The sequence below is a fragment of the Meleagris gallopavo genome, chromosome 22, assembly GCF_905368555.1.
Source record: "Meleagris gallopavo chromosome 22, MGAL_WU_HG_1.1, whole genome shotgun sequence".
Classification (NCBI taxonomy): Eukaryota; Metazoa; Chordata; class Aves; order Galliformes; family Phasianidae; genus Meleagris; species Meleagris gallopavo.
The window spans coordinates 12,229,849-12,253,508 of record NC_139425.1 but is presented as its reverse complement, the minus strand read 5'-3'; the positions used below and the strand labels follow the sequence as shown (position 1 = coordinate 12,253,508).

General features: G+C 44.0%; 3 protein-coding genes across 3 annotated transcripts; 2 read left to right on the top strand and 1 right to left on the bottom strand.

Annotated features, from left to right (window-relative positions):
* The first annotated feature begins 1,704 nt into the window (after positions 1-1,704).
* Positions 1,705-6,609, top strand: MIMS2 (mitochondrial inner membrane scaffold 2). The gene is made up of 3 exons (XM_085241934.1): positions 1,705-1,951; positions 3,168-3,337; positions 4,188-6,609. Exons 1-3 carry the CDS (start codon positions 1,778-1,780, stop codon positions 4,402-4,404), a joined length of 561 nt encoding a protein of 186 aa, XP_085098060.1. The 5' UTR covers positions 1,705-1,777; the 3' UTR covers positions 4,405-6,609.
* Positions 6,610-7,447: 838 nt separating this feature from the next.
* AURKA (aurora kinase A) lies at positions 7,448-14,182 on the bottom strand. The gene is given in 10 exon segments (XM_010722541.3): positions 7,448-7,999; positions 8,001-8,155; positions 8,702-8,876; positions 9,497-9,645; positions 10,010-10,148; positions 10,784-10,975; positions 11,629-11,701; positions 12,283-12,568; positions 13,627-13,711; positions 13,904-14,182. Coding segments are annotated over 10 exon segments (1,368 nt in total). The 5' UTR covers positions 13,984-14,182; the 3' UTR covers positions 7,448-7,965.
* CSTF1 (cleavage stimulation factor subunit 1) lies at positions 14,128-23,143 on the top strand. Its single transcript, XM_085241928.1, has 8 exons — positions 14,128-14,268; positions 14,366-15,125; positions 15,684-15,854; positions 16,447-16,642; positions 17,906-18,183; positions 19,017-19,214; positions 19,768-20,158; positions 21,569-23,143. Exons 2-8 carry the CDS (start codon positions 15,006-15,008, stop codon positions 21,826-21,828), a joined length of 1,614 nt encoding a protein of 537 aa, XP_085098054.1. The 5' UTR covers positions 14,128-14,268; positions 14,366-15,005; the 3' UTR covers positions 21,829-23,143.
* Positions 23,144-23,660: the final 517 nt, after the last annotated feature.

Below are 23,660 nucleotides of genomic sequence, written 5' to 3'. Positions count from 1 at the left end.
AGCCTGCCTGGAGAGGAGAGGCTCAGTAAGCAGGAAAAGAAACGCACTTTATTGCTGGAGCTCAGCTGTCCCCTGGCAGTGTGCAGTGCACGCAGCCGCCATTTCGCATCGCTGCTGTGAGCGTGGCTGTGAAAAGCCCTGGCTCTGTGCAGCCTACTGCCAACCTGCAGGCACGAAACCACCTCTGTTAGCACTGACATTACATGGCTGAAACACCACAAATGTCCAGAAATCGCCACGGTGTGTGATGAAAATGAGGAAGGACCTTTCCTGTTAACCAAGGCCCTTCTGGTTAAAATAGAGGACAGTGGGACACTGCCAGGGACATTGCCCCCCACCACCTACAGTTCTCCCTGGTACCCTCCTCTCTACTTTGATGGTTATTTTTAATTCTTATTTTTCCTGTTAGAGGAATGATGCAGAAATGAGGTTATGCATGAGACCAGCATTTGCTGGAAGGCTTCAGGAGGTCTCAGAGCTGCTGAGAACCCTTTGAGGCTGGAAGAGCTCTGCAGTTACACTCTGCCCTGCATGATGAGACTTGGCAAATGGCTGGGACTCATCAGCATAAAGTGAGTGATTAATTAAGTGGCCTGCACTGCAAGCCCATACATCAGAACTGCAGCAGCAAGGCTTTAACCACATCCGTGCCTGGGTGCACACACAGACCTTGGGAGAATGGCAGCACTGTGAGGAATAACAGAAATTACTTCAGTGTACGGCCTGGTGTGCTGGGTTCAGATGGGACTGAGGTGATCTTCTTCACAGTGCATGGAATGATGCTTTGTTTTGGCTTTAGGAGAAAAGCAGCATTGATAACACACCCATGTTTTGGCCGTTGCCAAGCAGTGCTGCACAGAGCCAAGGACATTTCAATGTTCCATCTTCTGGTACTGCCCTGCAGTTGGTGCTAAGAGCGACTACTTTGTGCACGCCTTATTTTGTAAATATATACGCAAGTGCTGCTCCAAAAGTAATGCCTTACATTTTTTGATGTTGCCTGACGATGTCAGAGGCAGATGTTGGTGGTGTGGCAGTAGGGGTTGAACCGTCCTGTCAATATCCTGTTACATTTTGTGTCTGACATGGAAGTGCATACGAAGCAAAGGCATGGAATTGAATTCCTCCATGAGGAAAAAGCGGTACCCACTGATATTAATCAACTCTTGCAGAACTCTTATGGAAACCAAGCAGTGGGTGTGAACACAGTGAGGCGGTGGTGGTGTTACAGCAGTGGTAACAGAGACAGTGGTCACCTCTGCAGGAGCACAGCATGCAGGCTCCTGTTCACTGCTGGTGAAAATGCATAGCTAATGATGATGACAGTGTTGAAAAAATAGTGTTCTGTGGCTGAGAATTTGCTTTATCAAATAGTGTTATTGTGCTCTTTGTATCTGCCGTAGTCTCCACAAAAATAAATAGGAGTCATTACTTTTGGAGCGACCCACGTGTATGTGTGTACGCATGTATAATCATCATAACCATTATCCTGTGGAGGAACTGCAGCCACCTGAGGCAGGGCTCTCCCTCATGACATCCCAGGTGTGGACGCACCACCCACAGAGACATTTTCTCCCCCAACCCAGGCTGCCCTGCAGCTCAGCGGTGAGTGCAGTGAGTGCAGTGCCCCACACCGCCCAGCGGGGGGCGGCCTCCCTCTCACGGCGAAGGCGCCCTAGCAGGGCTGCTGTCCCTTTAAGGAGGAGGGCGCCCGCTGTCGGAGGCTGGGTTGTTCGCTCTGTCAGGATTGCGCGCCCGCCCGCCCGGCTGTGCCGCGATGTTCCGCCTGCTGCGGCTGGGCCCGCTGCGGCCGCCGGCGCTGCCCCGCAGCCCTCTGCCCGCCGCTGCCTTCCGCCCCCCGGGCAGCGAGCAGCGCTTCGGTCGCCCTCTTCTCTTGCCGCCGCCGCCGTGCCGCGTAGCGCTGCGCGCCGCCGCCGGCAGCCCCGCTAAGGTAGGGGGCTGGGCTCGCAGCCGGAGCAGCCGCCCGCCCTGCGGCGCTGCGCGGAGCGGCGCTCGGCTCGGGACGGCGGGGCTCGGCGCTGGCTGTCGCGCTCTCCGTGCGGCTGCCCGCGGGACGGCCGGCTGCCGGTCGGTGCCGCTCCGTTCGGCAGAGCGCTGAGCTTCGGGCTTCCGCGGCAGCCGGGAATCGCCGGCACGTGAGCGCGGAGCGCCGGGTTGCGGTACAACAGCGCTGTTCCTCACGTCCTTTCCTGTAATGAAACTGAAGAGTGGGAACGACTTCAGAAATACTGCTCTATCAGGGCTGGAAATAATTGGGCTGTCTAATTGCGAATGCTTGCTTTTGCTTAATGAGCTTGCTTTAATATATATATAAAAAAATGAAAATTGCTTCCTCGCTTTTTAGCATTAAATCTGGTTTAAGCAGTGAAGGGCTTGGAGGTGTTTCTGTTTTTTTCCCTGCTGGACATTTTTCAACTTTCAGTTTCTATTCAAACATTGCTTTGGTTCATGAGCCAAAGCCTAACAAAAGAATAATAATGTTATTCCTTATGTTAGAATAAATAAGGTTATGCTCCATAGTCCCTTAATACGTGCTTATGGATCTGTGTGGTTTTTCTCAAGATGAGATAAAAAGTAATGCAAATTACAGTGGGGGGGAAAGCAAACATAATTTGTTTGCTTTGGGTGAGGGGAGGGTGTGATTAAAATCGCTGATTGAAGTGGGTTTGTCTCACTATGAGCACTGTAGGACTGCGCTGTGTGTTTGTACCCTGGTGACAACCCTGCCAAGTGCAGGGATGAGCCAAAAGCAGCGGATATGGACAGAAATCTCTTTGGCACCTCGACCTCATCTCCCCAAAACTATGTGGGTGAGCTTTGGCACTCTTTTGTATCAGATGGAATGCTGGGACCATAACAACTCCTTTTTTTATGATGAAACTTGGGTTCTGTAAGAACATGCACCAAGATCAGTACATCTGTTTAATGTGAATAGTTGGAAAATGAGAGCTTGTATGAGCTCTGCTACGGGCATCAGCAATCCCAATGTAAAAAAAGCAGAAGTGTTGCTCTTTCCCAAAGCTTTCCAAGCAGCACTACACATGCCAGTTGTTTTGTTCTTTCAGATCAGTTTGGCTGATTAGAATATTATATGGTACTTAATGCTAATTAATACTTTTGTGTTCTTTTTTTTTTTTTTTTTTTAGGATACGGGATCCCCTGAAAAGGCAGCCACGGATCTCAGTGGTGAGAACAAGAAACTCAACAAATCTCAGCAGCTGAAACAAGTTTTCAAACAGTATGGTGCTGTAGGAGTTTCGTTCCATGTTGGAATTTCATTAATATCTCTAGGAATCTTCTACGTGGCTGTGTCAAGGTGTGGTTTGTACAGCGTCTGTAGACTGTAATGGTTCGGACAAGGGAAATATCTGACCATTGTGCTTGTTTCTAAAGAGGCATGCTCTAAGCTTGTTTGATTTATATGCAGGAATCCTCTGCTTTTTGTGTATAAGTGGATCTGTAAGTTGGTCTAATCTCCAGTCAGGTATGAGTGAAGGTAGAAGTGGTGGGCTGATGAAAACAGAGCAGAGACTGCACCAAAGTGACTGACCAAACTAGATGAAAGAATTTGCTTTTCTGCAGAGGTATCTTTTGTTCTCAAACAGTAGTGTGGCATGTAGAGATAGAACTGTATGAAAGTGCTGGAGCTTAGAGATAAATCTGTTTTTCTGGGAGCTGAAGACAGTTTAAACTGCAGAAGGCATCAGCCAAAAAAAGAGAGGATTAGACTATCCAGTATTTTCTGTTTTAACCTTACAGAAGAGGTGCAGGATATTGTGTATATGATTTCAGGGGGAAGTGCAGCAGCTTTAGACGTTTCTGTTTTGTGATGAGGAACTGATGATTCCTCCACGAAGGTGGTGCATGGGGCTGAGCATTCTCTGTGCTGCAGTTGTGTGACCAATAAGCTAAGAAGGTATTTGACTTGATAGGGATCTTGGCAATTAAAACCAAAATTTGTATCTGAAAATAACGTATGTGCTATTGTTACAGAAGTAAACTGGGCTGTTAGTCCTGGAAGAATTCATTTATTATTTATCAAAACTTAGTAGAAATTCCAGAGTTGGAAGTTATACCACATTAAATTCCCTGAGTAAACAGCACTTCGTATTCTTTAGTGTGCCATTTTAAAATAACCTGAGAAGTCTTGTTTTCTTTTTCCCCAGCGGCGTGGATATGACTCCAGTTCTCTTCAAACTTGGTTTCAGTGAATCATCATTGCAATCTAAAATGGCTGCTGGCACAAGCACGTTTGTGTTGGCATACGCCATTCACAAGCTGTTTGCCCCGGTACGAATCAGCATCACTGTGGTTTCTGTGCCATTTGTTGTCCGATACTGCCGGAAGATTGGTTTCTTCAAACCTCCTGCTCCAAAGCCATGACAATTTCTTATTGTTTATTATTATTATTTTTTAAATGTTTGATGTTCATGTCGCTCTTCAGATACTGCTTTGAATTCATGCTAATGCTGACCTTCTCTTGCATTTCTCTGGCTTATTCTTTCAGGTAGATGTGGCAGTGAGAAGTGTTGTCCTCATCTTTCCCTTTGTAAAAAGCTCTTGAAACAGAGTCTGGTTTCCACTTCAAGTGCTCATACAAATGCTTGACACTGTGCAGTCTCTCACGAAAACCAGACGTACAATTCTGGGTCTTTATTGTCTAGATTTGTGGATCATTAATGCTTCTCATGCCAAAATGCAGTTGCAGTTTATTACAGCACAGTTGGGAAATAGAGTAAGATCCCTTTCCTAGTAGCAGAATACTGTTTCTTCCATGGACCATGTAAATGTTCTGTTGGTAAGTAGGGTACTGGGATCTAAGGTGCAACGTGAGTGTCTCTTTTGTTGCAGAAGGCATATGTTACAATCCCACTCCTGCAGTCCAACACACATGCCAAACTAACTTCACTGAGAGTACCTGTATGCTTAATTATTGCACAGTTATAATTGTTTTAGCTAGGAGAGGCAATGCACCTCTCTGAAATTATGGCTCCTTTGTGGTGCTTCCATATCTCAAGATTTTGTTGTGTGAAACTATGCTTTTCGGACCTTTCTAAGGTCTTTTTTCTTTTCCTTTCAGTTTTAAATGCTACAGACTCATACTGAGTCTCGTGAAATCATTATAACCAGAATTACCTCCTATGTGAATGTATTCCAAAGATAAAGTGAGAGGCAAAGTAACTGTGGTGTCGAGACCTGGCTTTGTTACTGGGGACATTTTGTTGGTCTGTTTTGGGGTTTTGTTTTTGTTTTTTAAGTTAGCTGTTAACATGGGGGCTTTCTGCTCCTGTGGATGAATCTCTGATCCTCAGCTGAAGTCCAGTCAGAACTTCTCAAATGCAGTTCTTGTGCTTGTCTAGTACGCTGTTGAGCGTACCAACTCAAGGTGTAATTCACTTCCTTATTTGGGCAGTATTCCTATTAAGTTGTATTTGCATATAACCACTTTTCCATTAACTTAAAAACTGGATTTCAAATCCAGGTGTTCAGCTTGACATTCTGTGCTAAACTTGGGTTTCAGACTTAGGACTGTGCTTCTGTGAGATGACTGAAGCCACATCAGAGTCTTTTGGACCCGTTCTCCCTTCATCTGTTCTTTTAACATCATCTACCTCTGTGTTTGTGCTTATCACTTATGCCATGGTGGCTCTGACAGATTTATTTGTATAGAATCTGAACTAAAATGGCAGAAAACTACTCTGACCATCAAAGTATTTTATTTTTTCTGAGTTGTCTTTTTGAAAAGAAATACTGCTCAAGTAAAGTAAAGAGGGAAGAACGAGGCATGTCTTTGTCCTGAGCAAGTTATTAACACTGCTTAGACATAACGTTAAGCTGCATCCTTAGTTAATCAGTGTGAATATTATATTTGGTACTGGGATAGTAGCTATAGTAGCTTATTGCTGGCTATCCAAGAGCTAAAAACCTGCAGTGTCTACACAGCAAAGGGATACTGTGCAGTAACAACACGCAGCCACCACCTCTGTTGTTTTCTGATCTACTACAGTCTGGGGCTGGATAGAGATAATTTCTGCTGTCTGCCTCTTTGACAATTAAAGTCTTACTTTGGCTCTTTTTGCTTCACTTTCCAAGAAACATGTTCTTTTCTACATATTTTCTGGCTGTTCAGGTCATTGTCCTGTTATCCAAGGGTAACAAAAAGGATTCCATAGTAATCAAATAACGACAGCCTTGCTTTGTTTGATCTGTGATTTCTAGCAAGTAGGTCTTATCCTGAAGGTGATAAAAGGAGTCAAACCTTTCCTTTCTTGTTCCCAGAGTGTTTCTATAAAACAAGACTCATTTAAAGCAGATGTACCTGGAAGTTGTTAAGAGGTACAAGCAGCATAGATTTTGTTGTGGTAATAGGAAAACCCTTCATTTAAATTGTGACCTGTAAGATAATGATGGTTGTATAAACTACTGGCACTTTTAGATGAGTTTTTGCTAAATATTTTACAGTGATTTGAGAATATATTTTGAATCCTAGAATCCTTGCTTGTAAAAGATCTTTTTGAAATAGTTTGTAAAATAGTAAGAGACCTTCCATGGCTCCTGATAATGAAAAAAATAAATTGCTTTCTCGTAGCATTTGCTTGAAGTGGTTTACTGGAAAATACTTGGTTTGCATGTTTTGTTTCTCTGATTGTCTTGTCTAATTGGAGGAATGAGAAAGTACTTAGTGACAAATTACAAGCAAGTTTTTCCATGTTTTTAATGATTTTTAATTAATTTAAAAAAAAAAAAACAAAAAAACACTATCCTACTTTTCAAAAATGCAGAAAACCTTGTGATTAAAACAATGATACTGGAACAAAGCATCTTAATACTTTGCCATTTATGTCTATGGTTGTAGCTATGGAGCCTAGCTCCTGATCTATTCATTCTGCTTCTGGTATTTTGTAAATGGGGGGAAAAAAATTCAGAGCCTAGAGTATAAACACCAGAGAATTGGAAACATGCATTGGTAAGCATGCTTTGGTTTTTGTTCCTTGTTTGTGATTGTGTGTGTGTGTATGTATAGACACAGATGTATATATACATATGTATATCCATCTCCTGCTTGATAATGACTTTCCAGGTCTTTTTCTCTGAAGTACTTTCAAGCCTTGCTTATGACTATTACGCTTTAACTGGGAAGGAAGAAGCAGATTTAGTTTTTAAGTGACTGTGAAACTCTTGTAAGGTATTTATTAACACTTTTGGTACTTACCTGAAGAGTAATAGCTACATCTACTTACACAACACCAGCACCTAGAGAAAAACTTATTTTATATCAACTTACTTTTGGACAGAGGTAGTGAACTTAGTCTGTGACCATAGATGAGCAGTCAAGATGTACTCTAGTAGTCTGACAGTAATGACAGGTGGGTGGAGGTGACCAGCACACATAATATCATGTATTGTAAGGAACCTTACCATGCTCTACAATATATAAGCAATCTTTATTTAGAAACTTGAGTGCTCACATTTAAGACAAAAACTAGGAACAAAATGCACACATCATTCATTTTAGGACACAAATGCATTCACCTCAGTTTCAGATTACACCACAGGTATGATACCCTTCAGCAGCCCAGTGAGTTCATAGGCAGGTATCTCTGGGATATTGCACTGTTCAGGAAGATAGAACCACCACTGTCTCTTGTTATTGGAACAATGAGCTATGACAGACCATATCATAAAGGCCTTGAATAGACCTTGAATACTTACATCAATAGAGCTGGCCCACATGTAGTTATTTTTCAAGTACGTTAAGTATTCCACAACACCCAGCTAAAAGTCAAATAGATTTACATTGCAATTCAAGATCAGTTCAAGATGATAACCAACCCAAAGACTTTGTGTTCTTAATTGCCACTGGATTCCAAGACCTGCTCCTCCTTATTGTATTACAGTAGTCACAGTACAAATCTCCTTGTTAGTCCATTGAGATTACCCTTGTTAAGACTGTATTCTGGATGGGGCAGCAACATCATTTTCTATCGTTGGGCAGCTTTGTAGAATTTGCTGTAATCCAGGGATGAACAAGTACATCCTTCAAGGGCAGCCGATGGAATGGGTTATGTTTCAGAAGCTTTGAAATTAAATCCCTTGCACCTTCTGTTACAAATAATGGATACTTGAATTCCACCTAAGAAAAGAAAACAAGACAAAAGATGATGCAATATTCTTTGGCGCTAATCAAAACTGGAGAGCAATAGAGTTCTGCCCCCAAGGTACAGAGAGCAAAGAAAACTGTCAACTTTGTGGGCTGTGTACCTTGTACCTAGTAAGTAATTTCATCACAGTCCTGAATAAAACTGAAGGTTCTCACTGCTTGCTAAAGTCCAGCTAGTGTGCTTTTCTGTGCTCCCACTATAAAACCACTTTGATGGAACCTCTCAAGTTTACAGAACACTAGAAATCTAGAAGCATAATTTAAGTTTTTCCTAATACCTTGAATGATTAATATTTTATATACCAGAAACATGAAAGTAGTGAAGGAGATGGTGAAGAATAGCTGCTGTATGAAAAGGTAGGTGTTCAGATGCAGGTAGAAACAGGACAGAACCAAGCAGCCAGGAAAGCTATCTTACTCTTCATTGTAATTCTACTGGAGTGACTTCAGGATAGCTTTATTAACCTTCAAGACAAGAAGTGAAACCAAAATTCACCTAGTTGAAGTTATGGAACATACCCTGGAAATAGCTCTGTAGGTTTCTTGATATGTTTCTGCTTCAAAAGGTGGCTTTCCTACAAGGAATTCATAGCACAGAACCCCCAAGCTCCAAATATCCACCTTTTCATCATGTGTTCTTCCCTCAATCATTTCAGGAGGCAAGTAGTCAAGTGTCCCACAGAGAGTTGATCTCCTGAAGAAAAGCACAGAGCACAGTGCATCATTTACTTTTTATGGCAGCTAAGATATGTTTTAACTGCTAGTATTAGCATCTCCATTCAAGTGCTCTTATCTGTATCGCAGTGTAATCTGCCCCAGGTAAACTCAGTACCACTGGAATTTCATCAGTCACTTTTCTAGTTTTGCTTTAAAGTATTCTAGTTACTACAGGCAGTCTTATCCTTCCTTTTCCTCTCTCCCACTGGCTCACACACAAGTCAGTGTGACTTTCTTTGTCAGGTACAGTTCAGACTAAGGAAGTATTCCAGTTATAGTGCTAGTGTCAGCTATTTGGACAGAAGTTCTGATCGTCATCTCAGGGACCACCAGAACCCTAAAACAGTGTGCTAACATCTTGTTTCAGGGTCAGCAAGTTTTGAAATACACAAATGGAGAAGCAGGATAACATTCTCTCTATGCTGCATCAAACAACTATTAAGACATTGACAGCAGTGATCCCATTATTAAACGTTCCCTCCCAGTATTTCAGCAAGTTGACATTTACCTCCATTCCATAACTGTAAGCTTGACAAGAAAGCTGAAATTTTCATTACAGAATAATTTCACTGTGTAAGGTATATATTGCATTCTTACCTAGAGGATGGAGCATGCACAGACCACCCAAAGTCTGCAATTTTTAATTCTCCATTTGAGCCAAGCAGCAGGTTTTCTGGCTTGATGTCCCGGTGAATCACATTCTTTGAATGACAGTATGATAGGGCATCTGCTAGCTCTGTAATGTACTGCAATTGGAAAGAAAACAGAACTGTCGGGTATGAAGACACTGACACTCAAGCTTTACTAACACAATATAGTATTCCCTAGGCATAATTAGCAGTTTGGAATAGAAGAATTATTCCTTATACTCTCAAGCAACAGGTGTTGCTTGAAGTGGCCACACAAATTGCAGTGCTGGGCAACGCTGAACATTATTAATTAACACTGCAATAGTTTGACCTCCCAGCATATTCCTGAATAGGTTACAAGTGCATAAGCAAACTAGCATCTAAGGAGTTCGTTTCATGCAACTGAAAATGACTTTTTCTTGATGATCTAGCTTTCTACTTCAGGTATGCTACACAGCAGCAAGCAATTAAAACAACCTACAGTTGCAGTTCTTTGTTCATCGAATTTGGTAAGCTTCTGTAGTTCCTTGAAGACTTCTCCACGAGGTGCATACTCTAGAATAAGGTAGACTCTTGTAACGTCATGGAAGTAGCCGTATAGTCTGAGGATGTTGGGATGCCTACAAGAAAATTGAAATGCCTTCCTGAACAAGGTATGTGTACAACTAATTTTAATTATACATATAGGACCTGTAATTTAACAGTAATGCCACACAAGATAGCACAGTTCCAACTGCTATGTCAGTGTCTATGAGAGCTTCAGAGCAGACAGAGGGTATTTATCATGGAAGCATCAGACTTGCTAGTAGCAAAAACCCAGCCAAGAATTCAGTTCATTTTATTTTCTCATACATAGCTTTCTACAACACAGAAAAATAGATCGCCATTCAACACACAAATCTCTATAGTTCTCTGAGCTTAAGCTTAAATACTTCAAATATTTTCTGTGAAACAACTAATTCCATTCAGCAAGTTGGTTTTGTTTTTTTTTGTTTGTTTGTTTTAAAAGAGAAAACAGAATACCAGGAACAAGCCTAGACTGAGAAATTGCAGTCATCCACTTGTAAGAACTGTCCAGGTGTTCAGCTTTTGTTTGGATTTTTTTCCTTTTGGTCCATGGGGTGGTGGGGCAGGGGCAGAATGGCAAGAAGCAGTTTCAAGTTGTCACATATTACAGAATTGCTTTTCTTCTAGTGAGCTTACTTTGTTTTTTAAATTGAGCACAAACTAAGCAAAGGTTAACTGTTCACATTACCTGAGATGAGACTGTATTTCAACTTCTCTTCGTAGTTGATGTTCTACACCAGCATCCTCAAGCTGTGCTTTAAACAGCACCTTCAGTGCAAGAATAAATTTGCTCTGCTTTTCACGTGCCAAGTACACATTTCCAAATTTTCCTTTCCCCAGAGGTCGACCAATTTCAAAATCATCAAGAGACCACTGTCTTCTGCAAAAGGAGATAGAATGTTACAAAGATAATGCTTGGGTGTGTCAGCAACATAATCAGTGATCTCAGCTAGATTTTAGTCTTTAATGGCACACCACCAAGAGGACAAAATGTGCATTGAGACTTCTCTAAAGGCAATTTTGAAAGCTTCTCTCTTGCTTCTAAAGCATATGCATCGAGCTACAGCTACTTATTACAGCAAAACCAAAACTGTATAACAAACTAAGTACATTTCAATATACTTGATACGGATATATTCTAGACTGTCAGAACTGTTTCAAAGCAGCCATACTACCAGTGAAACTTGACTCAAGCCTCCTGCACACATGAAGAACACATTTTTCCAAGTGAACATCATGTGATTACAGCAGTGATTATCAGAATTCTCTCACAGGAAAAGTTGCTCCTTGTTGAGCCAAAAGCTTTTCTTCAGATTACAGTAATTTATTGTTTCTGAAGATTACCAAAGCAAAGTAACCCTTCCCAGAGTTTCATTAATAAAAACTGTCTCTATGAAGTGAGAAGGCCACTGTTCTTAGCAATCAAGAGGCTCAAGTAGACAGCAGCTTGGCTGCAACTTAGTCTCAGCATGAAGTGCTAGACATTGAAAGAATAACTAACTTAGCTATAAGTTTTTTAGGCACACAACTTACTTTTTAGTTTCCTTCTTTTTAGTAGCCTCTTCATTTTTCTGTTTAGAGGTGCTGTCTGCTTCAGAACTCTTTGCTGTACACAAACAAGTAGAACAACTTTATAAAACAGACCAGTGAAGACAACACATTCACATGAAGAACAAGTCTGGGTAATATCTACAGCAATTTACAGTCTACCATCCATGATATTTAAAACTTGTAAGTGTAGCTTACCACTGGCAAAGCAGCATAGCAGTTGGAGCTACTTTATCAAAGTCTAACTTCAAATGTTTTTTTGAAATCAATGAAAACATTAAGAAAGCTTCCCCCCACCTCCTCATTCCTGCTCATACAGTATCAGATTACCATAAACACTGGAAGAAAAATGTGCTGCAGGAATACCAATTCCATTTATTCAAAGTTGATTAATGTGCATCTGTAAATTTCCAAGATTGAAGAAACACTTTTTTTGGCTCTAAATTCCTAATCCTAGCAACAAGGACAGTACAGTAACACCTAAGATGAAGTACTTGCTGCTTTTCTGTTTCTGGATGCAACCAGCTATTTCTCTACAGGACTGTCCAACATAGCATGAGCTTTACGTTTTCTGTACTGCACTCTTGTTTGAAGTATCCCAAGTGTCCCAACACATAAAGATATCATCTTCAGAATTACCAGCTATAGGAGCTTGTTGAGATTTTTCATTGTTCTTGCTTGGAACCTGAGGCCCAGCAGTTGGCTGGACTGGGAGTTTCAGTCGGGGCTGCTGTGTTGTCTGACTGTTAGACAGTTTTTGGTTTGACAGTGAAGAAGATTTTTGTGATTGTACAGGAACTCGCTGGGCAAAATTTGAAGGACACAGAACACGCTGTGGTTGAACTCCACTGTTCAGTGGCCGGCTCTGGGCAGAATTCTGAGGCACAGGGACACGCTTTGGGCCATCTACAACAGGATTTGCTACCTTCAAAAAACAACAATTGTACATTAGTAATAGAATAGCACACTATAACCTTTATGTCCCTGTACAGTAGAGTTAAGTTTAGGTTGTGGAAAAAGATAGGGAGGAGAAAAAAAACCACAGAGTATTAAGGAGATCTCAGAATTACTGTAATCTTACATTTTAAGAATTCAATTGACCTGTAGAAAACCGCTGTCTTGTTAACAACATGCTTATTCGTAACTAGTCATGGATCCACCAAAGTCTAGATATCAGTGGAAAGTTCAGACAGGCCTTTACTACAGGAATTGTATTCACATGCAATGCTTTGAGTCACTGCTCCCTTGAATGCTGTGCATTTTAAGATGCCTTGCACTGCAACAGGAGTTCATCAGACCAAAGCAACTTTAGTAAGGTTCCTTTATCTGCTTTTAATCCTTTTCTTTCAGTTGAGTTGAGGAAGGAAGTAGTTTAAGCTTATATTTAAGCAATTCTTAGTTTTCCTAGAATACTTTGCCTAGAATTAAATTCAAACACTCATGATCTGTTAGTGATGCCTTGACTCCTCTAAGAACACTTACATTCTAGCTTTTTGATTCAATGCATTGAAAACTTATTTATAAGTTAAGCTTTGCTTCTGCTACTCTAAAACCTGACCAGGACTTGTTTATACTTAAATTACAAGAATGAGAATGTCCCTGCTTCTGTACACAAAGATATGCAATCTTAGACATGTGAACAACATGAAGGCAGCACTTCCTTTGGAAGTCACAGCCAGTTGCTTGCATGTATTTGCTGTCTACGTAAGGGATTATGGATAAAAAGTGCATTATGAAGACTTCCCAATTAAAAAACTGCATGCTAATAACGGCAGTAAGAAGTTCAGACTGGGACATTGTCCTCTGCAACAGGGAGACTGAAAGGCGATGCTGGTAAATGCTCACTGTGCATAGAACGCATTGCTCAGAGCTTCTTCCCCCTTTCTGTCATCTACCAAAATCAGTCACCATCATCACGCCTTGAGACTCACAGACTTCGTACAGCCACGAGAAATACACCCATCAACTCTATAAGCCCCTTACCTTAGCAGGGCGAGAAGGGTTTCCAGGACAGTTTTCTTTTATCTTCTTGTCCATAGTGCCTGAGAAAGGCAAGGTGCGGTTTCGCCTACGGAGCGGGCAAAGGACGGAGTGAGCCGCGCAGACAGCACCGCTCCCCGGCTCTGCGCTCCCTCTGCCCCCAACGCCATCCGCCACAGCCCCGTAACCTCCCGCACATCCCGCCGGCCGGGCCGCTCCCAATGCAGTAAGGCCCCGCCACGCCGCCCCCCAACACCACACGACCCCACACCACACTCACCTCGGCCTCCGGCCGCTCCAACTGTTTGAATTCAAACCTCCCTCCCTTAAATACCCTTTAAACCACTGCCCCCTCGCCATTGGCCCCTCTCCCGGCGTCCGCGCCCGCCGATTGGCTGCTTTTTAGCCGACGAGCCCGTCGATTGGCTCTCCTAAAGTTCCGCTCGTCGCGAGGCCGAGACTCGTCGCCGTGAGCTTGCGGGGCGCATGCGCAACGGCAGCCTGCTGCGTACCCGCGTCGGCCCGACCCGCCCGCCCCGAGGGCGGTGTTTGCGCTACATGCGTATTTTACGTACCGTCTCTCCGCCGCTGGCTTCTTCCGTACTCCAACTGCGTGGATCGAGCCCCGCTTACACACTTTTCTCCGCAAGTCTCTGCTCGGCCGGGTCTTTCGTTACGCAAATCGCGTACGTCCAGACCACCCACCTGTGGCAACGCTACAACTACCGTTCCTTCTTTGCAGTCGCCGAGGCCTCGCGGCGCGCCGCCGGCGTCGGGGGGAAGGGCTTCAGGTTAGTCCCGCATCTCGCTGGGCTCCGACCTCGTCCCTCTCAGCTACCCGCACGCCCACCCGCAGCCCGGGACCGAGGGAGAGGCGGTGCCGGCACCTCGCGTGAAGCCGAGCTCGAGCGGGGACTCGGGACCATCGCGTCCTGCCGGTGAGGCGAGGTGCGACGGGTGGCAGCGCTGAGGAGCAGCGGGAGGGCTGCAGCAGGCCTCCACCTCGCACCGGCGGCACCGTGCGGCGCTGCTCCACGTGCCTTCGGCTCTTGAGAACGAGCGCCTCGGCACGAGGGGACGCCCGGCCGGAGCTCGACGTCGTGTAACGGTGCTGCCGGCTCGCAGTTGTCGGCGGTACGCAGCGCCCTGGGACGGGGCTGAGCGCTCGGTGCCGCTCGTGAACCGCGAAGGAGCGCGGGGCGCTGCGCTGTCGCGTGGCCCCGCTCACTGCCGTGCCGGGACCTCCGCCGCTCGGTGCGGCGCGTGCGGCCTCTGAAGAAGTGTGATTGAAGGCAACTTGGCTCTGCGTCCTTAACAACCAGCGCGAGGGCGGTCCCGGTGTGTTGGTGTTTGACAAGCGGGACACGATAGGTAAAAAGAAGATGTCGGGTCGTCGTGTGGCTGCCGCGTGTGACCGACGCCAGCTGCCGCGGGGCATGGGGAGCATGGCGGCCCCGCTCCTCGACCCGCGTCCGCTTCGGCTGCCGTTTCTGGAGGCTGACGTGAGTAGGGCAGGGCTGCGGGGAGGGCGGCGGTGGGAGCGGTGGGGCAGGAGCTCAGCCTGCGGGACCTGGAAGCGGGGCGGCCGGCCGTGCCGGCGGCACAAACCGCTCGCGAGGCCTGGGGCACCGGGCGGCGGAGCCAACCGCTCGTTTCGCAGCCCCTTAACGCCCCGCGTCGGGTGTTGCGGTGTCCCGGCAGCACCGTGCGGGCGCCCAGCAGCCAAGACACAAAGACCCCCGGCGCACAGCTGCTGGTCTTAGTGGCCGGCCCCACACTCCGACGGGCGGCGCGGAGCGGCCCTATGCACGTCCGCGGGCCGCTGCCCGAGCCGCCGCTCCGCTGGCTGCAGTCGGCCCTGAGCCCCCCGGGGCGCGGGGAAGGGGCGGCGGACTCCCGGTAGCCCCGCGGGGCGCCGCGCCCGCAGCCCGCCCCTTCCCCGCCGGGCGGGGGCTCCCTTCGCGCGTCGCGCGTCACGTGACGGGGAGGGGGCCTGCCAGCGGCGCGGCGCGCACGCTAGGCGTCACCGGTCACGTGACGCCGCCGTTCTCTCCCCCAAGAGTCGCCTCCAATCGATTTGCGGGCGCTCGATGCAGCAGCCTTCGCGGAGGAGCATTCTTCGGTCTCGGCCGCCGCCGCCGCCTCCTCCTTTACCGCCGCCGCCGATCGATGCGCTCAGGGCTCCGGTCGCCATTTTAGGGGGAGAGCGAGGGAGGCAGAAGGAAGGCTCGGTAGGTACCGGGCGGCCTCGCGCCGCTCTCCGCGTTCGGCTGCGCGGCCTCGGCGGCGCTGCGCCCTCCGTAACGGCCGCTCGGCGCCGCCCGCGCTCCCCTGCCCGCCGCGCTCCGGCCGGGCGCCGTGCCCGCCCTCGTTCGGCCCCGTTCCCACACGCCCCCTCCCGCTCCGGTTGTCGCTCCCCGGGCCGGGCGGGGCTGCGGCTGCCGCTGCCGCTCGGACTTCGCACGTTGCTCGTGTCCCGCTCCGTCCCCCCGCTCCCCGCCCACCTGCCTGCGGCCAGCGGGGCGCGATGGGCGCTACCGACCCGATAACCCCGCTCACCGGAGCTGCTTTTTTTCTTTTTATTTTTTTTTTTTTTTTTTTTCCTCCGTTGCTCCTTAATGCAATTCACGTTCTTTTTATTCGTCGGATTTTCGTTTCTGCAATGAAGCTGCACCGGCTTTCTCCTGTTTTCTCTGTCTTTCACTTCTCGGTCTCAGTCTTACTTAAACTTTCGGTGCTGTTAGCAGGATGCACGTTAATTAAAAGCTTTAATTGTTTCGTGCAACTCTCTTGTGTGTGACTTTTCCCATTTGTTTATTTCAGGCCCCTCCAAGGCATTCCTTACTCACAATGTATAGGACAAAAGTCAGCTTGAAAGACCGTCAGCAACTTTATAAACTAATAATTAGTCAGCTATTGTATGATGGATACATAAATATTGCCAATGGCTTAATAAATGAGATAAAACCACAATCAGTGTGTGCGCCATCTGAACAACTGCTGCATCTTATTAAATTAGGTAAGCTGGAATTAAAAACAAAAGAACTACTGTAAAGTTTGTGCTCCCAAATCCTTGGATTAAATCTTTGTGAATTGTGTAGTGTTACTGAGAATGCATCTCTTCTGTTTTCTATGCATTTGTAGTAAATCGCAAAGCTTTTATATCTTTACGTGCAGCCTGTGTTTCGTTCTTTAGCACTCGCTGTGTTCTCTGTTCAGTGACTCACAGAATCACTGTCTGCACAGGTAATAGTAAGTTAGATCCATTACTAAGGCACGACTCTCTCTGGTTGTTCCTGGACATGTTGGAGGGGAGGGAGTAAGACCTTCCATTGGCCACATTCGTTGGCCTTTATATACCATTCTCAAAAAAACAAGCTTCACAGTCTAGGCTCTTGGCAAAGGTGTGTTTCTTGTTCTATCTGTGCATCTTTCTGAAAGTACATATGTGCTGCAGAAAGCAATCAGTTCCTGAGCTGCTGTTGAAACAAGTCAGCTGGATTACTGGAAGAGTCCTAACCATGACAACGTGTTTTCTCTCTATTGTAACTGAACTGGTTCTGCTGCTTGAACTAGCTGATTTCTATGGGTATAAATGTGGAGCCTCGTCTGTCTGAAAGAAGAATACTGGGCTTTGCAGTCTGTAAATGAAAGCAGGAAAGACTTTTGTGAAAGTTGCTAACTGCAAGTAGGCACTTAGCTTAAAACTTGTGTGCCTTGGTGCAGCTTGCAGTGCTGAACTGGCTTTATCATGTAGATGCATGTTGCAATCAAAATGATTCTTTGAGGTGGATTTGAATTAATAATTTTCATTAGTAGTGCTAGGATGGTAGTTTGTGTGTTGTTCTTTCTTTAATCCAGTTAAAAAGAGAGTAATCGGTAAATGCTTCTATTTTTTCACTTTAAATCTCATATAATAGCATTGAGTCTTCTTTCACCCTTTTGTAACCTGATCATAGGCACGTCAGTGACTTCTGTATCTGATTGTTTAGCTAATAATAAGTAATCAGTACTTACAACCAATAAATATAGAATGGTACTCTTGCCACAGTTACGCTAGAGCTGAGCACTAAGCAGCTGTGTTTAGTCAAACTGCCTTTCACTCTTAATTAGATACTGCTGTACTACAACTAAATCTATTCTGCTAGCTTAGCTTTGTTCAACGTGGGCTGTCTCTTAAATCCTGAACTTGAGAGCTGCCAAAGAAATCTGTAGGATAGATAGCCTGCCTGTCTAAAGAGGAGGTAAGCCTGGTTTAAGAACGTCAACTTTCTCTTTGCAGGGATGGAGAATGATGACAGTGCTGTTCAATATGCAATTGGACGGTCAGATACAGTAGCTCCAGGCACAGGAATCGACTTAGAATTTGATGCAGATGTACAGACCATGTCTCCTGAGGCCTCTGAGTATGAGACTTGTTACGTCACGTCTCATAAGGGACCGTGTCGTGTAGCAACATATAGCAGAGATGGACAGCTAATAGCTACGGGATCTGCTGATGCCTCAATAAAAATTCTTGATACGGAGAGAATGCTGGCCAAAAGCGCTATGCCTATCGAGGTAAAATACGACTTGAATCATAGTCACTTTGTCAGTTCTTGAGCTGCTCTCTCTGTTTCGTGCCATGTCTGTGCCTTGTGGCTGGCTCAGTGGGTTGGACTAAATATCTGTCTCGACGTATTTCCTATTCCAGCAGTGGCTCATAAAGTACCCTTGAAGAAAAGGAAGAAGAAACAGGGCAAGTATACCTGTGTAACTCCTCACAGCATTCTAGAGAGCTGAGCCAGAAATTGCTTCTAATAGTTGTTGATAATCTCTAAAACCATGCAGACAGTTTGGTTATGAACCTACCTTCATATCTGATTATACAGCGCACGGTGGCTCTGTTTCAGTACTGTTTCACGGAGTACATATTTGCTTCCTTTACTTTTTCTCTAATACACTTATCTGGCAACAGCTTAAGAGTTTTGGGTTTGTAGGTGTTTTTTTTTTTCCACTGAATGCACACCGAATTCCCAGCAGTATGCAACAGGAGTGAACGTTGCAGTTTTCCCAATTGGTACTGCTTCCCTTAATTAGTGTGGCAATATCGTCTTTTGATTTGGACTGTTCATGAAGGTGATGTATGTTCAAGCATCACTTCTCTGTGGCTGATAGTAGTTTGTCCTTGAGCAAATCCAATAACCTTTGTAAAGATACAGGGACGTTATTTCATAAGAACTTGTAACTGTATGAAGGTATCACATCTTCAGATAATTAAGATCAGTGATAATGTGCCAAGTCATATGTCAGAAAAGGTAGCAATATGATCACTCATGCAGGTGAAAATGATAAATTTCCTGTCAAAGGAGTGTTCTGCCTTCTAACACTGACTTGTTCAATGTTCTTTGTAGGTCATGATGAATGAGACAGCACAGCAGAACATGGAAAATCACCCTGTTATTCGGACTCTGTATGATCATGTGGATGAGGTTACATGTTTAGCTTTTCATCCTACAGAGCAGATCCTAGCATCTGGTTCAAGGGACTACACACTTAAATTGTTTGACTATTCAAAACCTTCTGCCAAAAGAGCCTTCAAATATATACAGGTTAGATACAATAGTTCAATTCAGAGCAACCAAATCTTGCATGTGTGATTATTGAGATATCAGTGAGTTGAATTGCGTCTGAGTATGTAAGTGGTTGGATATGTAAGAGTATGCAGCTACAAAATGTTCAGACTTGGTTATGCATTGTGAGTTTGTGCATAATGGATAGCTATACCTATAGCTGTAGTCTTAGAATCTTGTGCCTGTTGGCTTTTTGTTAATTCAGACCTAATCTAAAATGGATGACTCTGAAGTCAACTACATTTTCTTGGTTCTGGAGGCAAGTTTGTGATTATGTGGTGGCAAAACTTCCTGCTGCTGTTGTACAACATCCAATAAATAGGCACAGCAAGCTGCTCTAGGGAAAAAACTATGATACGTTTCAGTGTGGCCTGTCACTTAAATAACATACAGGGCATTTTCTATTCTGCAACAATAGAACAGGTGCTAATTGATAATGTAGTTTTATTTTTTACCATTTTAGTGCCACCACAATTGACTCTTCAATTTTTGTTTTTTATTTTTAAACTTACACCAATTTTTGCTCAAACAGGAAGCAGAGATGTTGCGCTCAATCTCTTTCCATCCTTCTGGAGATTTCATACTTGTGGGTACCCAGCACCCTACTTTGCGACTCTATGATATCAATACTTTCCAATGCTTTGTGTCTTGCAATCCTCAAGACCAGCACATCGATGCCATATGTTCGGTGAATTACAACGCGAGTGCAAACATGTATGTGACAGGAAGCAAGGATGGATGCATCAAACTATGGGATGGTGTTTCAAATCGCTGCATCACTACTTTTGAGAAGGCACATGATGGAGCTGAAGTCTGTTCTGCTATTTTTTCCAAAAATTCAAAGTATATCTTGTCAAGTGGAAAAGACTCTGTAGCTAAACTGTGGGAGATATCTACTGGTCGGACGCTGGTCAAGTACACAGGTACGTGGCAGCTGACCTGCCAGGGACCTTCTTTGTCGTGTGCTGACCAGTGAGCAGGTGGTGTTGTCTGAAGAATAAGATCTGTCACTGCTGAATACTAACTCGTAAGGGGGGACTGCTTTTGTGAGGATAAATGGCCCCAAATTTGAAAATGTGAAATACTTCCAGAAGAAAAGCTGTGTCAATGTCAACCTATTTACTCTGACTAGAGCTTGGAGACATAACTGACATCGTTACATCATTACACCATTGCTTTCGGAGGGAAGTCATCACCAGGCTAGAGAAAAAGTAAATAGGAATGTGGATCCCTTAAGGAATAGAACACTTACAGAGAGAGTTTCATTTTCTAGTTTTTCTTGAACATAATTTTTTAAAAAGCATAATTGCTTTTCTTGTTAATGTTCAGTTTAGTTTGGGGACTTACCAGTTTAAGCTGCACACCTAGTCTAACCAAAAATGGAAAAGTCAAAAGTAATGCGTAATCCTTTTGGAGTTAGGAGTCCACTTGCCTGGATTGTTCCCCAGACAGTAGAGGAATTGAACCACTTTGGTGCAATTGCTTTAATAAGTTCTTGTGCAAAATGTAGTTCTAGTAAAGCATGGCTGCAGCTGTATGACTTTCTTGAAGGATGCAATTGTGTGCAAGGAGTCGCACTGAACAGCATCCTGCCAACAGCGTGCTTTGATCTCAGTGGGACTTAGGAAATGATGAAAGAAGGAAACTGTATGTGATAAGTTACATGACTGAGAAAGCTTTTGGATAAAACAGTAATGTGCTTAATATTAGGGGTTGTACCACGGCAGTGGACTGGGTGTTGGTAGGGAAGAACTTGGTACCACTGGTTTGGATGTGTGCAATCTTTGTGCACTGGCTGTGTTTGCTGCCAGCCAGCAGGGTGCAGCACCTCCTCGATAAACTCTTGCAAATTCCGGGCAGGATGCAGCAAAATAAATGCTTAAGTGGGTAACACATCCCCTTTGAAGGGAGGAGGAGAGGTATGGCTGAAGTACATCATGTGGCACATTGTGTGGCCTGCACATTAAAAATAGAAGTTATTAATGATAACAGGAATCTGTGTTTACCAATAACTGTGGTCTTCAGTTAGTTAGCTGTAAGCCTTGTACAAAAGATGTAAGGTTATACTGCTCTTAATGTTTGCATTCACACTGACTGACTGAACTTCTTTGACACGAGTGGAATGCTTAACCCTAAGATGTTCTGCCCTATACAGTGTATATAGCTACAGGAGGATATCTGTAGTTGCTTTACATGTATACTAACTGAGAAAATAAGGCTCAGTAATAGACTTCCCATAACTATCAACTGCTGTAGTGTACTTCTAGGTCCTTGGAAAAAAAAAAAAACTAAAGGTGATCTTATTTGGCTTGTATTTCACTGCATGTTTTTAGGAGCTGGTTTGAGTGGACGTCAAGTGCACAGGACACAAGCAGTCTTCAACCACACAGAAGACTACGTGCTGCTGCCAGATGAAAGGACCATAAGTCTCTGCTGCTGGGATTCAAGAACTGCTGAGCGAAGAAATCTCCTTTCTCTTGGGCACAACAGCATCGTCCGCTGTATTGTCCATTCTCCCACCAACCCTGGCTTCATGACATGCAGTGACGACTACAGGGCTAGATTTTGGTACAGAAGGTCAACGACAGACTAAGGACATCTTTATGAAAGAATGATTATCCAGATTCCTTATATCATCTTGTATTGATTGTATTGCCGACAGATGCCTAAATGAGAGCTACGCTGTGTCTGTTTTTTGTTGTTTTGTGTTTTAATTCTGTCAGATGGCAGAAAAATATTGAAATACTGAAACTTAAGTTTTGCCCCACGCTAATTTTTTTTATTAGTGTGCGTGGCATTAATTTTTTTAAGTCATCTCTGATTTTACTCAAGGAGTTGGGGTGCGGAATAAAATGATCCTTGCAGGAAGGATTAAACTTACTCTCCTGTCTTTCTGAATCCTGCGAAAGATAATGTGACTAAATCTTGCTCAAACTGGGCAGTGTGAGCCAGTTTTGCTCTGCATTGTATCTGTGCAATCCCCCTAAAGTCTGTTTAAAGAATGGATTACACGAGCAACGGTAGAACTCGGCGAATGTTTTAGTGAAGCCTTAAGCCGTCTTCAGTTCTGATTCATGCTTTGAAGCTCTTTTATATTTTTCAGTCTCTTTCCCTCAGTTGGCTAAGTGGGCCTCTGATTCTGAGTCGCTTTTGTGCCATAAGAATTTGAAACGTGGTTTTAAATTGTTCAGATGAATTGAAGAAATGGTGTTCTAGTTCTGATATTAAAGTTCAGACTTGAAAACTTGTCTTCTTTACAATTTATCTTAAGTGTAATCTTAAAGTAAATTCAAGGAATATTACACTGAAGCTATTAAGTGTGGCAGTGCTGCAGCATATGAAAGTGAGAATAACCTGGCAATAGGAACTGTTCAGTGACTCCTCTGAGAAACTTGTAACGTCAATTTTCTTCATATGTATGTCAGAAATGTAAGTTTGCTTCGTTTAGTTCACATTCTGTCAGTGTGTCACACAGCAATTGAGATACTTCCTTGAATTTAAAAACACAGACTCATTGTTTCTTCTGCCTGTTGTGTCTGATAGTCTGAGTTTCCAGATCTTAACTGCATTCGTTAGAAGTACAAATCAGCAAGAAGTCTGTGGTTAAAACTCCTGTACATTTGAAAATTCACTACATGTTCTTATAGATGAGGTTTGTTATCCGGTCTTTGCAGTTTTAAGAGTGTTCATTCAGGCATTCTATCTGCAGCATAGTGGTACAGTGCTTTTCAGATTCACATTTGGGAGTGTGTTTCCTTTAGTCATAAGCTCAGCACTTGCTTTCATTAAATGTATGGTTGTTTATTAATGTTGGGTTAACTTTCCATTGCCATTAAGTGTCTTGTCAAGGGCTGATGAGGATGCAGGTTTTGTCTATATATAAATAAAGGTGATCTTTTAAAAAATTATTTAATATATAAAGAAGGAAATGTATTAGTTTTCTATATAAAAGATAGTAAAAGTACTGGAAGGGTAGGATTTGGGATGTGTTACAGTCTGAATCACTCTGTTGCACTGCATTCAAATCAGACAATTGTAGACCTGCAGTGTTGAATGTTTCATTTTTGTTGTTCTTCTAAATTTAATATTCTTCTTAAATCCTACAGCAGTACAGAACAAATTTATTAAACTTAGCAATTTTCTACATCAATCGTCTAAAGCTTTAGATACGTGGGAGGCATGAGATAGTGGGTTCTGCTGGCTTCTTTGGTGAAGGAGCAAGGAGAATCGGTGGGAGGGAAAAGGGAAGTCATGATACAGTTGTTAACATGCTGTCATTGCCCAGCAATCAGTCCTATGCTACTAGCACTAGTCAGCTAAATTGGGAGCAGTGGTAGTTGTGTATTAAATTGAAGTGTTTCTGCTAAAGCAGCTTCTATAAGTAACTCGTTCACCTTGGATCTTTGGGCTCTTCTATTTTCAAAG